At 42.5% G+C, this 13,357-nt stretch overlaps 1 protein-coding gene across 1 annotated transcript in view; it reads left to right on the plus strand.

The window, feature by feature from the left end:
* Nucleotides 1–13,357, plus strand: part of SLC6A6 (solute carrier family 6 member 6) — a 148,173-nt gene that overhangs the window by 116,443 nt on the left and 18,373 nt on the right. Inside the window, exons 8-10 of the mRNA XM_043975912.1 lie at nucleotides 1,422–1,525; nucleotides 1,663–1,787; nucleotides 7,256–7,368. Of these exons, the coding sequence (XP_043831847.1) occupies nucleotides 1,422–1,525; nucleotides 1,663–1,787; nucleotides 7,256–7,368 (342 nt within the window). The remainder of the gene's footprint in view (nucleotides 1–1,421; nucleotides 1,526–1,662; nucleotides 1,788–7,255; nucleotides 7,369–13,357) is intronic.

The raw sequence follows: 13,357 nt of genomic DNA on the forward strand, positions 1-13,357 counted from the left end.
CCAGAGGAAGATGCTGAGTGAGGTAAGGGGAACTCTGAAAAGGGCAGTGGTCTCTACAGTGTCCCATCAGAATCACAAGAGCTTTAGGATTCAGGGACTACACCTCCACTTCAGCTTTGGAGGCCTATTCTTTTCTGCTTCATTTTACAGATGAAGAGACTGAGGTTTTTAGAGGTAAAATTTCTTGGCCATGGTCATACACCTAGGAAATGGTAGATTCAGCATTTGAACCCAGATCTCCCGAATCACAGCCTAGTCTTTTTTTTTTTTTCCCTTCTCTCTGATGCACTTCTTCCTATTTCCCAGGGAGAAACCTACCCTTTCCTTTTGTGTGGCGATCTTCTGAAATGTCTTGGGAGACCCAGGCAGGTCACTCATGTTTTGCTTGGCAGCTTTTTTTTTTTCCGTTCTGAAGCCCTGGGTTCAAATTCTATAGGATTTTCTCTTTTTTTTTTTTCATTTATTTATTTATTTAGAGCTCAACTTGGGTAAAAATTCAGTTGGAAAAAAAAGTTGCTAAAGGTTATGGGAAGTAGAGAAAATTCTGGTTAAATTTTCACCTCCTCCTTCAGAATCAGCTTTCTGTCAGATCCCTAGAATACTGAATTCTCTTTCAGTAAAACATCAGAAGTTTGGGAAGTGCTGAATCAAGACAACCACACACACACACACACACACACACACACACACACACACACACACACACACACACACACAGGAGTGGATTTCCCTTACTCAGCCTGCTTGAGGTCGATGCCTCTTTCTTGCTTCGTGGAAGGCAACTGGAAGGGCTTGTTGCTAGAAACAGGGAGGAAATTCATGGAGTCATAGGCCCAGTGGCCTTGTGCAGATGTGATTTGTAACTCTAAGTGCCTATGGGGCATTTCATTGGATTTAGAGCATTCCCTTCCAGATCATCAAGCCCATGCTCCTCATTTTACAGAGGAAGAAACTGAGGCTGGAGAGGGGAAGCATCTTGCTTGAGGTCATCCAAAAGTAGAAGATCTTGAAAAGGCATAGACACATTAAGGGGTTTGCAACCCCCCCCCCCACCCCATACCTATTTGTCCTAGTGAGAGAGACAAACACTCTTGTCATCTGTCTGAAGTCACTAATAAAGACAAGATCGAGCCCTGAGTCTGAAGTGCCTGTTCTGAGTTCAGGCTTAGAGTTTTTTCCTGGTTTAGGGAAAAAGGGAGCCTGAGAAAGGGGGTGGCTTGGAGAATGAGGGCTGTTGGTGAAGACTTCAGATAATTCCCAGTTGCCAGCTTGGTGGGCCCAAAGCTCCCTTGGGTGCCTCCCCAGTCCCATCGGATCCTCTCTCCTGATGGTTGGGTAACTTTTTTCTTTTTGGTCCCTTCTCTACTTCTAGCTCCCTTGTAATGTTCTGTCTCTCTCCCCTTCCCTTTCTCTCCCTCCAGGTCTGGATTGATGCTGGGACCCAAATCTTCTTTTCCTATGCTATCTGCTTGGGGGCAATGATCTCACTGGGGAGCTATAACAACTACAAATACAACTGCTACAGGCAAGTTTTCCCTCCACAGGGGTGCTCGTGACTTAGCTAATCGCTGATGTGTAAACAGAAAAAAAAAAAAAAGAAGTAGGGACCGGGGGTTCAATCGTCCTTGAATTAACTTGCTCCATGAAATATGTGTGACTTAGGGACTGTATGCTGCTGGGATGCCTGAACAGTGGTACCAGTTTTGTGTCTGGCTTCGCAATTTTTTCCGTCCTGGGCTTCATGGCACAAGAACAAGGGGTGGACATTGCAGATGTGGCCGAGTCAGGTATGGTGGTTTCGGTGGCAGTGATGGTGGGCACTGCCACCTAGTGTGTGAGCCGACTTCTGCAGGCATTTAGCCTGGGGGGAAAGGAAAATTTTAGGTTTTCAAAATGAACCCCAGAAACTTCCCCTAAGTACCAGAGAGACTACTGCTTCAAAATGCACATCTGAATAGCCGTTTGGTTGATGTGGGGGCAGAGAAGAAAGGATGATTTCCTCTCCTCAACTCAGGGAATTGGGGTCAGCCCTCGATCAGGTCAACTAGAGGCCACCCAGCTGCCTACTGGGCCTTCAAGTAAATCCATTTGGAAACTCAAAATCAGCTGCCGGTTCTGCAATTTGATCGCAACTTTCTCAGCCTTGGTTTCTGTATTTTGCACTTTGCTTTCGGCGTTTTAGCTGTGAAAATCAGACCTTCTCAGGGTCACCGTCTGTCTTTGAGCCGTCCCTCGTGAAGTTGGTATTATTGGTGACAAGTCCATTTTGAAATGGGTTATAAGGAGAACGTCGCCTTCCATGGGCAGGTAGAATTTTTCTTCAGGAAGGTTGTCAGCTAGCCCAGAGGGGGCCCATTTCTCTGATTGCTTCTCAGCACCCATCCACCCTAGGAAACTTAATCTGCTGTTGAAACTGCTGCCTTCCTGAAGGTCCTCTGAGGTTTAAGAGGTAGACAGATAGGGAGGGCCCCGCTGAGGAGTATTCTGGGCAAGAGACAGGTGGTTTCAAAGTGTGATCAAGCTAGTGCTGTTGTTTGTCTCTCACAGGGGTAGTAACTGGGGACAGGGTTGGCTGCAACTCTAAAGGAGTGGGGGGTGTACACAGGAAAAATTTAGACAGCCTTATTGTCCCACTCGACTTCTTCTCAAGTCTCTCCAAGCTCTTCTTGCACAGAGATGTGTTCCAGTCTAGCAAATGGATGAGACGGGGTAAGAAGGAGCATCTCCTGACTTCATGTTCTTTCTATTATCCCACATAGTCTCATGTCATTTCATATAGAAATGTCCTGAAATGATGAATTCCTCATTCCAAATCCCCAAGGATGCTAACCATCTTTCCTGTTGGAAAGCTCCCCATTCTCTTCTTTTTCCTACTTCCCCCACCCATGTGATAGACATGCACTCTACCTCCATAGTGGAACACTTTACTGAGGGGAGGCTCTCTGGGATATACCCGACTCCCCAAAGGTGTCTGAGGATGTCTGAGATCCTAAGAATTCAAAAAATCTCCGTAATTCCTTCCTGATATTCCCCTGTTGACTGCTCCAGTCTGGGGTTCCAAACCACCTTTACCATTGTAGGAGGAAGCTATTTTCTCATTGACCTCCTTGGAATTTTCTTGGTGAATCCAAGGCCAATTTTTGCTCCATAGTCCTGCCCCTGAAATGAGGCTCCAGTGGGTGATGAGGCCAGTATCTATCAGTCTCCTTTAAAGTTGGCTTTCATCTGCCATTTGGGCCAGGCAATGCTGCCTGGTCTTTACCTAGTAAACTCCAGTTTAAAACAATAATAGAAATACACTGTAAGTTGGGAGTATTTTCTAATCCATTTGGTTCCAAGATTTTCTGCCTCTTTGTTGTTGCTGGGACACTCCAAGTAAATGAGGCCAAGAGCATGTGATTGTTTAGCTATATCCAGAGAATCTGTTCAATGTCTGTCTGGATTTGTGTGCAAGAGAGATGGAGAAAGTCTCTATATTGAAGTATCAGATAAAGGCAGCTTTTTTTTTTTTTACAAGAAAATTTGCTAATGATGTAACATCATTAGAGAACCTGGAAAGGGTTTGGGTAGGGGTGTGTGTGTGTGTGTGTGTGTGTGTGTGTGTGTGTGTGTGTGTGTGTGTGTGTAAGCACAAATAATGCATATGGGTAGATGTGTGAGTATATGTGTAGATTGTGAAGATGTTGAGGCACTCCAGTATTTTTGAAGTTTTTTGAGGTTTCTAGTGTGAATAGATCCTTCATGGTGTAGCAGATATGATCATGGGTTGTTTTGGTCAAAAGAATCCATCAGCTGATCATCGGTGTCCTGTGACGATGGGCCTCTCCATCCTCAGATAAGGCTTGGTTGGTCTTCAGATGATAGGTGCACATCCCCATCATTGGGTCTGTGCTTCCTAGCTTGGGAGCTGCAAGAGCTTAGCTTTCTAAAACCTCCTGGGTTTCCTTCCACAGCAAGATGGTGTAGAGAGGAGGAATGTCCCCATGCAGTGTCAGTCTGAGCACCTCCTATCCTTAGCCAAAGATTTCATGCTATGACTTTATCATTTATTCTCCTTGGTGATTTATGAAGTGCCAACAAATGGAGTCTGATTATTTCTCTAATAAGCTTTTAACAAGCTCCGTATTGAGCCTAGTGCCTTGGAACGAGATAATTATTGAGCTGAACGGGAACTCAAATGAAATGTAGCATGGAGTGATTTATGCTCATCACAGTCTTTCGAGTTACCAGGAGGGGGTTGGGTTCCTTCACATGGACTTCTCTCTTGATAATGCAGTCTTGGCTTCTAGAGACAACCAACCACTCAGAAGCTCAGGGGGCTTCTCCTAGAAAAACTGCAAAACGGAAATACAGAAACAATTGAGTTGATAATGTGCAGAGTTTGGGGGTGGGGGCGGGGTACATGTTGGGCATCTGGCTCATAATTGGCTTGAATTGATTATACACGTGCAATCTAACTACCACAGCCTGAATGGAAATTTAGATTTCTACTGAGGTAAGAGGCATTCCCTGAAGGCACAGATTCCTCGAATCTGAGCATGCTGGGGGGCTGGAAGGGAACTCTGAGACCATCTGATTCAACCAACTCCTTTGACATAGGAGGAAACTAAAGCCAGAGAGGAGAAGGAACCAGGAACCAAGACTTGAACCCAGACCATGATATTCTTTCCCCATCAGACACTGCCTCTAACTTCACAGAATGGTCAGATCTTTAATGTGATGTGCATTCCAAGATGGCAGCCTTGCTTCTTTTCATCAGTAAATGCCCATTTTGGCAAGGTGTCATGGTGTTGTGGAAAGAGGGCTGGTTCTGGAGTCAGGAAGAGAGGTGGATTGGAATTTGACCTCTCCTACATAGTCACAGGTTGCATGACCATGGATGGACTCCTCTGAGCCTTAGTTTCCTCTTCCCTAGACTGGGCATAAGAACACCTAGAGTGCTTACCTCACAGGGTTGTTGTGAGGATCACTTCACTCGAGGTAACATCTCAAATGCTTTTTAAACTCTTAAAGCACTATAGAAATTCTAGCTATGGTGACCTTTTACTGATTTTCCAGGTGATATAATCATGTCCAGTGCTCAAAGGGCTTAATTCATATGATTGCTTCCCTTTTTCTTGATTGAAATTCTATGGGGTCAAAGTGCTACAGGGCTCAATCATTCTCTCCTCTGCTTCATTCAGACCAACTATTCCCTAAATGAAAGGGCGAGACTTATTTTCCCTTTACTAGGACAGAATTATGGGAAGGTGCTATGGAAGGGGAACTAAAAAGTCACCTGGTTTATTTTTATGGAAGGAGAAGTGACGTGTCCAAGGTCACATAGCTAGAAGCCATTTAGTCCAATCTCCTAGTTTTATTCTTGAGAACACTGAATGCTAGGAACATTAAGTGTCCCCATTCACATAGACAATAAGCATGAGAGGGTGGGACTTGAATCCAGGTCTTCTGAGCTAACTTTTGCTTTTCATTGTACCACATGGATTCTCATCTTAGCCAGTGCTGTCTCTACTATGTCACCCCACCCCCGAGTATGTCCTCTGCTCTAATAATGCCATCCCCACCCCCACCCCCACCCTTTCCTTCCCATTTAGAGGTCTTTGCCTCCCTAAGGCTCCTTCCTTAGGAACTTTGTCTTTATTCCCCTAGGAAGTTGTGCTTTCTCTTTCCAAAGGAGTCACATTTTTCTTACATTGTATAGCCTCTCAGTGTCTGTCTTTTCTATTCTTACTCATTCTGGTTGTTGATTTTCCAAAACTTTGCTTTTTTTCCCCTCTTCATTTTATCTTCCAATTGTCTTGGATCATCAGACTTCCTCCATTCATGTCTCCCTAAAATATTTTTCTTGTTAATTGCAACTTTGTTTTTCTTCTTTCTTGATCTGACCATCCCTTTCCACTCATTTCTCTTTCTCTGTCCCTCTTTCTTCCTCCCTCTTTTTCACCCCTAAATTCCATGCATCCCTCTCTCCTGGCTCTTGGTTGGCCGAACTCCTGGGCATCTGCTCTTCTTCCTGCAACTGAGCTAAGTCCATGGAAGTGAGAGGAGGAGTAAATCCACATTTCCTTAGATTTCTCATTTTTCTCCCCCTCCCCAAGCCAGGGCAAGAAAATACAGGGAGTTCCAAAAGTCTTTTAAGCTTTACTATCTTAAAACCACCCTAAGACTTTTGGGACAGCCTATATTCAAGCAGCTCAGTTCCTCTCACCTAAATTAAAAAAAAAAACAAAACAACCCAAACTTATTGTATTTGTAAATTTTCCCTTCTCCTTCCCAGCCCAAAACCCTTAATCAGGGACATGGCACCAAGAATCACCTGGGTGCCCCTCTTCCATTGGGCAAAGGAGAGAGTGACCTCCCTTAACCCTGACATTTCACTTTTTGGTGACCTCTGTTTTTATTGCTGAGTAGATCTCGGCATCTCACCATTTGGCCCAGAGCCTAGAGTCCGAGATTTGGGCTGAGGACAGGCAGATGTGGGTGTGGCAGAGGAGACTGAAGAGAGAAACATCCGGTCACATCTGTTAGGATGTGCTAGTCCTTTGGCCAGAGGGCTCAGTGGTGTGTCTTTCTGCTCTGGTGGAGAGAGTGTGTGCGTGTGTGTGTTAAAACCTGTACAATGATCTCTGACCCAACAAGCAGAGGGCAGAAACAACGAGCCTTCTTCACCACTAAACAAGAGCCTGAGTTATCCAGAGAATGGCTTTGTATCATTTTTTCCCTCTGAATATTGGGAAGGGCTCTCACAAGATCATTTTCAGATTTTTTTTTATCTCCACCTCCTGGAAAATGAAAACCAAGAGACTACATTCGTTAAACAGCTTGGTTTGTCCTAGTAAAAGGAAGAACCTGCTTTGCAAAGGACCTAGGAGTCAGCCTTAGATTTCTCCTTTTCAGTCTCTCCCTGAAAGCCACCTTCTCCTGCGGAGCAGGTTCATTTTCTCCATCCCAGCTCATACCTTGGAGTGACGTGTGCTACTTCCTTTGGGTCTCATGGGGGTCTGTTGGAGACAGATGCTAAAACTGGCCCTGACTGGTTCCAAATTGATCTCATGCTGTCTGCAGCTAGGGCTTGCCAAGCCTCTTCCCTAGGGGAGGTCCCCTGGTCCTTCCCCTTGCTAGGGGTTGGGAGTGGCTGAACAGACCCAAATGATTTCTACCTTCCAGGGGAAGTCTTGGTTTTCCAAAAGGCTTGGTTACTGACTACTTTCCTCTCCTCTGCCCCCTTCCCCTTCTCTCTTTTTCACTCCCTTAGGTCCAGGCTTGGCCTTCATTGCCTACCCGAAAGCTGTGTCGTTGATGCCGCTGCCCACGTTTTGGGCCATTCTATTTTTTATTATGCTTCTGTTGCTTGGACTGGATAGCCAGGTCAGTAAGAACAGTGGGGTTGGGGGGCAAAGGTGAGATTCTCTGGGTCTGATGGGAGGTGGGAGGGTTCTTAGTTTGGCTACTATTTGGTTTTTTTTGTTTGTTTTTTTAGTGAAGCAGTTGGGGTTAAGTGACTTGCCCAGGGTCACACAGCTAGTAAGTGTTAAGTGTCTAAGGCCGGATTTGAACTCAGGTACTCCTGACTCCAGGGCCCGTGCTCTATCACTGCACCATCTAGCTGCCCCTAGTTTGGCTACTATTTGTTACTATCTCTCCTCTTCACTCCTGCAACTTTGACCATCTGCAACACAACCAAGAACCTAAAAAGATCTTGAGCTATGGAAATAGTTGTTACAAAGCCCGTTCCCTTTATTTAGAGGTCAAGATGGCCTCAAGTCCTCGGTCAAGCATTTGTATACAAAAGATTAGCAGAGTTTGAGGGAGGATATAAGCATATCAATCTGGGGTATGGACAAATGGCCTTGTAAATCTCGAAAGGCTTGAGGGGTATCATTGTATTATAATCTAAGTTCCTATCTCCTATAACAGGAATTATGTATGTCTATAATGAAAACACTGAACCCATCAAGAAAAGATTAAATGGTAGACAACATCCTCTACTAAGTATCTACTAAGGTAGACATCTAAAGCGATTTAAATAGACATACTTTGAGTGTTTAAAGAGCAGAATAGTTATTTAACTGTAATACACAGAATGCCAGATAAACAAAGAATTCCTATGCTATCGCATGTGCTCTCTATGAATATTTGTCTGAGACTTATACCACTTTATGAGCAAAATATCTTCTAGTAAGAGATAGCACTGTACATAGATGGTATTGGGAAATAAGGGACAGTTCTGCAATGAAATCCCTACTCTTCTCTTTGAGTGTACCTCTTCTCTCATGCCCCCTTCCTGGGCACCTAAACACCCAGGATCACCTCCTGTGCCTCTTTTCTGGGAATAAGGCTCTCCTACACATCATCCATACTCTTGAGCTTCCCTGAACTCTTTCCCTGATGCCCTGATGAAAAGGTAATTGTCTTATGCCTCAACATAACAAAATGTCACCCATGGCCAGCTTCATAGGCTAATAACCAATCCTTTCTGAGATGTTAGCAGTACATCACCCCTTCCAGGTTACAAATTCAAGGTCTTCTAGATCTGAAGGAATCATTAGTATTCCAGATACCATAACAGGGCACCTAGGTGGCATCAGTAGAACGATTATTGAACTTGGAGTCAGGAAGACTCATTTTCCTGAGTTCAAATCTGGCTTCAGATACTTATTAGTTGTGTGACCCTGGACAAGTCACTTAACCCCATTTGCCTCAGTTTCCTCATCTGTAAAATGAGCTGAAGAAGGAAATGGCAAACTACTTCACTTGCCAAGACCCCAGTGGGGTTGCAAAGAGTTGGACATGACAGAAGATAACTAAACATCCATGATTCCAGGCACCATAACAGACTGATGTAGGAGATGGTCAATGCTAGGAGGGCATATCACCATCCTTGGAATCACCATGCAGATAAGTGGGTCTTAGAAGACAAACAAGTGTCCCATGTACATAGTGCATAGATGAGTAGAGTAGAGAAATGTGTGCCATAGATACTTGGCCAATGTCTCATAGGAAACCATACTGGATTCTTTAGAAAATTAAGTAATGAAAACAAAAATGGAAATAGCTGCTGAGCTAGACCAAGTATATCCAGAAAAAGTCCTATAGGGATACTATACTTTTGTGGCCATTAGTTGAATGATGATTCTCCAGGTCACTGAAAGAGGATGAGGAAGGATTTTCTATCTACCCCCCAAAAGTGATTATTAAGAGAATATTAACTATACTCTCCCATCTCTGCAAAATCTTTATGAAGATAGCATCCACACTTAATGCATACATCCTAATGAAAGTATACAACAAATGAGCAAGCTTATATAAATGAAGTTCTACAGTTGTACCATTTCTTTTTCTTTTTCTTTTTTTTTGCAGGGCAATAAGGGTTAAGTGACTTGCCCAGGGTCACACAGCTAGTAAGTGTCAAGTGTCTGAGATCAGATTTGAACTCAGGTCCTCCTGAATCCAGGGCCAGTGCTTTATCCACTGCACCACCTAGCTGTCCCCTGTACCATTTCTTTATGACTGAAAGGCTCAGAGAACGTGAGATCCCTCTGTGCTTATTAATTGTTGAGTATAAAAAAGTATTTGAATTGTTGAAGCAAAAGATCACATTTCAAGGTCCTCCCATGGATGGTTATAGTTATTCCAGATTTCTTGGGAAGATGCAAGAATAGAGATCACTTTATCCATCAATTTTCATATTGTTAACACTTAGGTTTAATAAGGAGACATGCTTGCCAAATATGCTTATCATCATTATCATTATTATGGTGGTTTCCAGCCAGACTCCAAATGGAAAAAGGAATTGGCCAAAAGATAGCAAAGCTTCTTATTTATTTACTTATTCATTCATTCATTCTTTCATGCATCCATGGATCCATTCATCCATCCATCCTCTATCATCTATCTATCTACTTGCTCATTCATTCATTCATTTGTTCATTCATCCATCCATCCATCCATCCATTTATTTTTGCTGGGCAATGAGGGTTAAGTGACTTGTCCAGGGTTACACAGCTAGTAAGTATCAAGTGTCTGAGGCCGGATTTGAACTCAGGTCCTCCTGAATCCAGGGCTGGTGCTTTAGTCACTACACCACCCAGCTGCCCCCAGATAGCAAAGTTTTAAAGATAGTTTCATCTGTAGAGAATCTTGGGATGATTGATTATATCAAGACTTAGAATTCTGGAGAACTTCCTAACTGAGATCCATAATCACTCCAAAAAGTTCAGCCTAATCCTCTTCAGAAGAATCAATTGGATAAAGAATAACCTCTGCCCAGACATTTGGGCATACATTTGGAAGGCTATAATTACAGAGTTTACACATTGGTACATATACCTTGGCCAGACTATGCAGATGGAAGATGAACTGGATGCAAAATTGAGTAGGAAGAAGAGTAGGAAACTGAACAGAGATTTTGACAACATCTTTTTGGAAAAAAAAAGACCCATCTTTTTGTGACAATAAGATTCTTCCTGTGATTCTATATAGCTGTCAATAGCATCCTATGTTTAGAGATGAAACTGAGGCCCAGAGAGGTTAGGTGACTTAGCCTTATCCAGTGTATCATAGTGGTAGAAAGAAGCAGAGCTGGAATTTGAACCCAGGTATTCCAAATTCCTCTCTTTCTATTGGAGTCAGACATGTTTGTGCTTTCACCCAGGAAGTATACAATTCTAAAGGGAGGTGGGCTAGATATGTATAAAAGCAAGGGATAATGGATAAGTAGCATAGGCATTCTACTGGTCCCTGTACAATGTGAAAATACAAATAGGAAGAAGACATCCAGAATACTGAGTGGGACCAGTGGGGAGGAGGTAGGGGATCTCATGGAAAAGCTATGTGGGTAAGTTGTGATCAGTACCATTAGAGGAAGTATCAACATGGAAGTGATCACCACTCATGGAAGGAATCTCAGAGGTCATTCAGCCCCACCCCCTTTATTTTATAGATAAGGAAACCAAGCCCTGGAAAACTAAGAGATTTGCCCAAGGTCATTCAGGTAGAATCAAACTGTTCAAATTTGAATTTAAACAATGATTATCTCATTGCTATGTGTCCGTATTCCTTCCAAAGTGTCAGGAAATGTATTCAAATAAGGTAGGATGGAGCCAGTTTATGACTCTTGAAAGCTAGGCAGAGTCGGATAATAATAATGCTGTTATTGAATAATAATAATAGCTAAGATTTATGTAGTGCATACTACATGTTGGCACTATGCTAAATACATGAGAAAATATGATCTCATCTGGTCCTTATAATACTTCCGGGAGGTAGGTGTTGCTTATTGTCCCCATTTTGCAGATGAGGAAACTGAGGCAAAGGTTTAAATGACTTGCCCAGGGTTACATAGCTGGTAAGTGTCTGAGGCTGGATTTGAACTTGTCTTCCTGACCCCAAATCCAATGGTCTATCTACTGTTTGGATTTTAATTTAGATTTTATATAGTGGAAATAGAAAACCATGGTTGGTCCTTGGACAAGGACCTTGGACAAGAATTTGATATAACAGCAGGAATGTGTATGGAGATTGATCCACATGGATTTCAAAGAAGATTAGAACTGGAAGGGACTTGGAGACTCATCTGTTTCTTTGACCCAAAGAGAACTGAACTTGCTGTGGCACCTTAGGTCTTAATAGGCAGTAGAGGCTAAACAAAGGCTCCTTATCTTCTCCAGTGAGCTTGCCATTGTACTCCTACTCATGGGCAGCAATACACAGGATGGACTGGAGGAAGGAGAGAATGAAGATATAAGAACCAGTTAAGAACCTGATGTAGTAATCCAGAAATGGCCTAATTTCTGAATGAGGTATCTGGCATTGAGAACAGAAGGGAAGGACTATATAAAAGAGACATAGTAAAGGAAGAATCAACAGGATTTAGATATCAGTACCAATGAAGAAGGAAGAACTGAAAATGACTCTGGGTTTCAAGCCTAGGTCTAAGAGAACACTAGTGCTATTGAGGGAGTCAAAGAATTGATGAAATGAAGAAGCCATTCAGTCAAATCCCTCTCTTCATTTTACTTTATAAATGAATGATTTTACTTTTTAAATTAAATTTTTTTAATTAAAATTACTTTATAAATTAAAATTTTTACTTTTTAAATGAAAATGTTTACCTTATAAATTAATAATTTTACTTTTCAAATTAACATTTATGTTTTCTCCTCCAACTTCTCCTCTCCCCCATGAGAGAAAAAGGAAAGCAAAATCTTTTTAACTAATAGGCATAGTCAAGCAAAATAAATTCCCACATTGGCCATGCCCAATGTACCTTGAGTCCATCACCTCTCTTGTGACTCTCTGGGCCTCAGTTATAGGGAAGTTAGGTGGCACAGTGGACAGAGCACCTGGCCTGGAGTTAGGAAGACTCATCTTCCTGAATTCAAATCTAGCTTCGGCTACTTACTAGCTATGTGACCCTGGACAAGTCATTTAACCCTGTTTGCCTTAGTTTCCTCATCTGTAAAATAATAAGCTGAAGAAGGAAATGGCAAATCACTTCAGTATCTTTGCCAAGAGAAACCCTGATGGGTTCATGAAGAATTGGCACAGGACTGAAAAGATTCAGCAAAGAGCCTCAGTTTATTCATGTATAAAATGAGGCAGGGACATTAGGACTGTTTGTTGGTAAAGCTGGTGCAGGCATTTTGGAAAGTAATTTGGAACTATGCCCCCAAAGTTGTTCCATTGAGCATAGCCTCTGACCCAACAATACCACTCACTAATAGGCCTTTATTCTCAGAGATCAAAGGAAGATGAAAAGGACTCATATGTATAAAAATAGTTACAGTACCTCTCTTTATAATAACAAAGAACTGAAAACCAAGAGGGTGCCCAACAATTGGGGAATAATGAACAAATTAGGGGATGTGAATATAATGGTATATGATGGCATAGAAAGGTGTATAATGGTATATAAGGTACATAATGGTCTATTATAATGGTCTATTATGCTCTAAGAAATGATGAATGGTATCAGAGAAAACTGAGACTTGTATAAACTGATCCAGAGTGAAGTAAGAAGAACCAAGAGATGGGGCAGCTAGGTGGCACAGTAGATAAAGCACCAGCCCTGGATTCAGGAGGACCTGAGTTAAAATCTGGCCTCAGACACTTGACACTTACTAGCTGTGTGACCCTGGGCAAGTAACTTATTCCTCATTGCCCTGCAAAAAAAAAAAAACAAGAGAAAAAATTATACAAAACAACATAATGATAAACAACTTTGAAAGACTTAAGAAGTATAGTCAATGCAATAACAAGCCCTGATTCCAGAGGACCAGTGATGAAGCCTGATGGCCACTTCCTAAATGACTTGCCCAAAGTCATACAGTAGAAGCTGGCACAGAGGGGCCTGTAT

The sequence above is a fragment of the Dromiciops gliroides genome, chromosome 1 (genome assembly GCF_019393635.1).
Source record: "Dromiciops gliroides isolate mDroGli1 chromosome 1, mDroGli1.pri, whole genome shotgun sequence".
NCBI classification, from domain to species: Eukaryota; Metazoa; Chordata; class Mammalia; order Microbiotheria; family Microbiotheriidae; genus Dromiciops; species Dromiciops gliroides.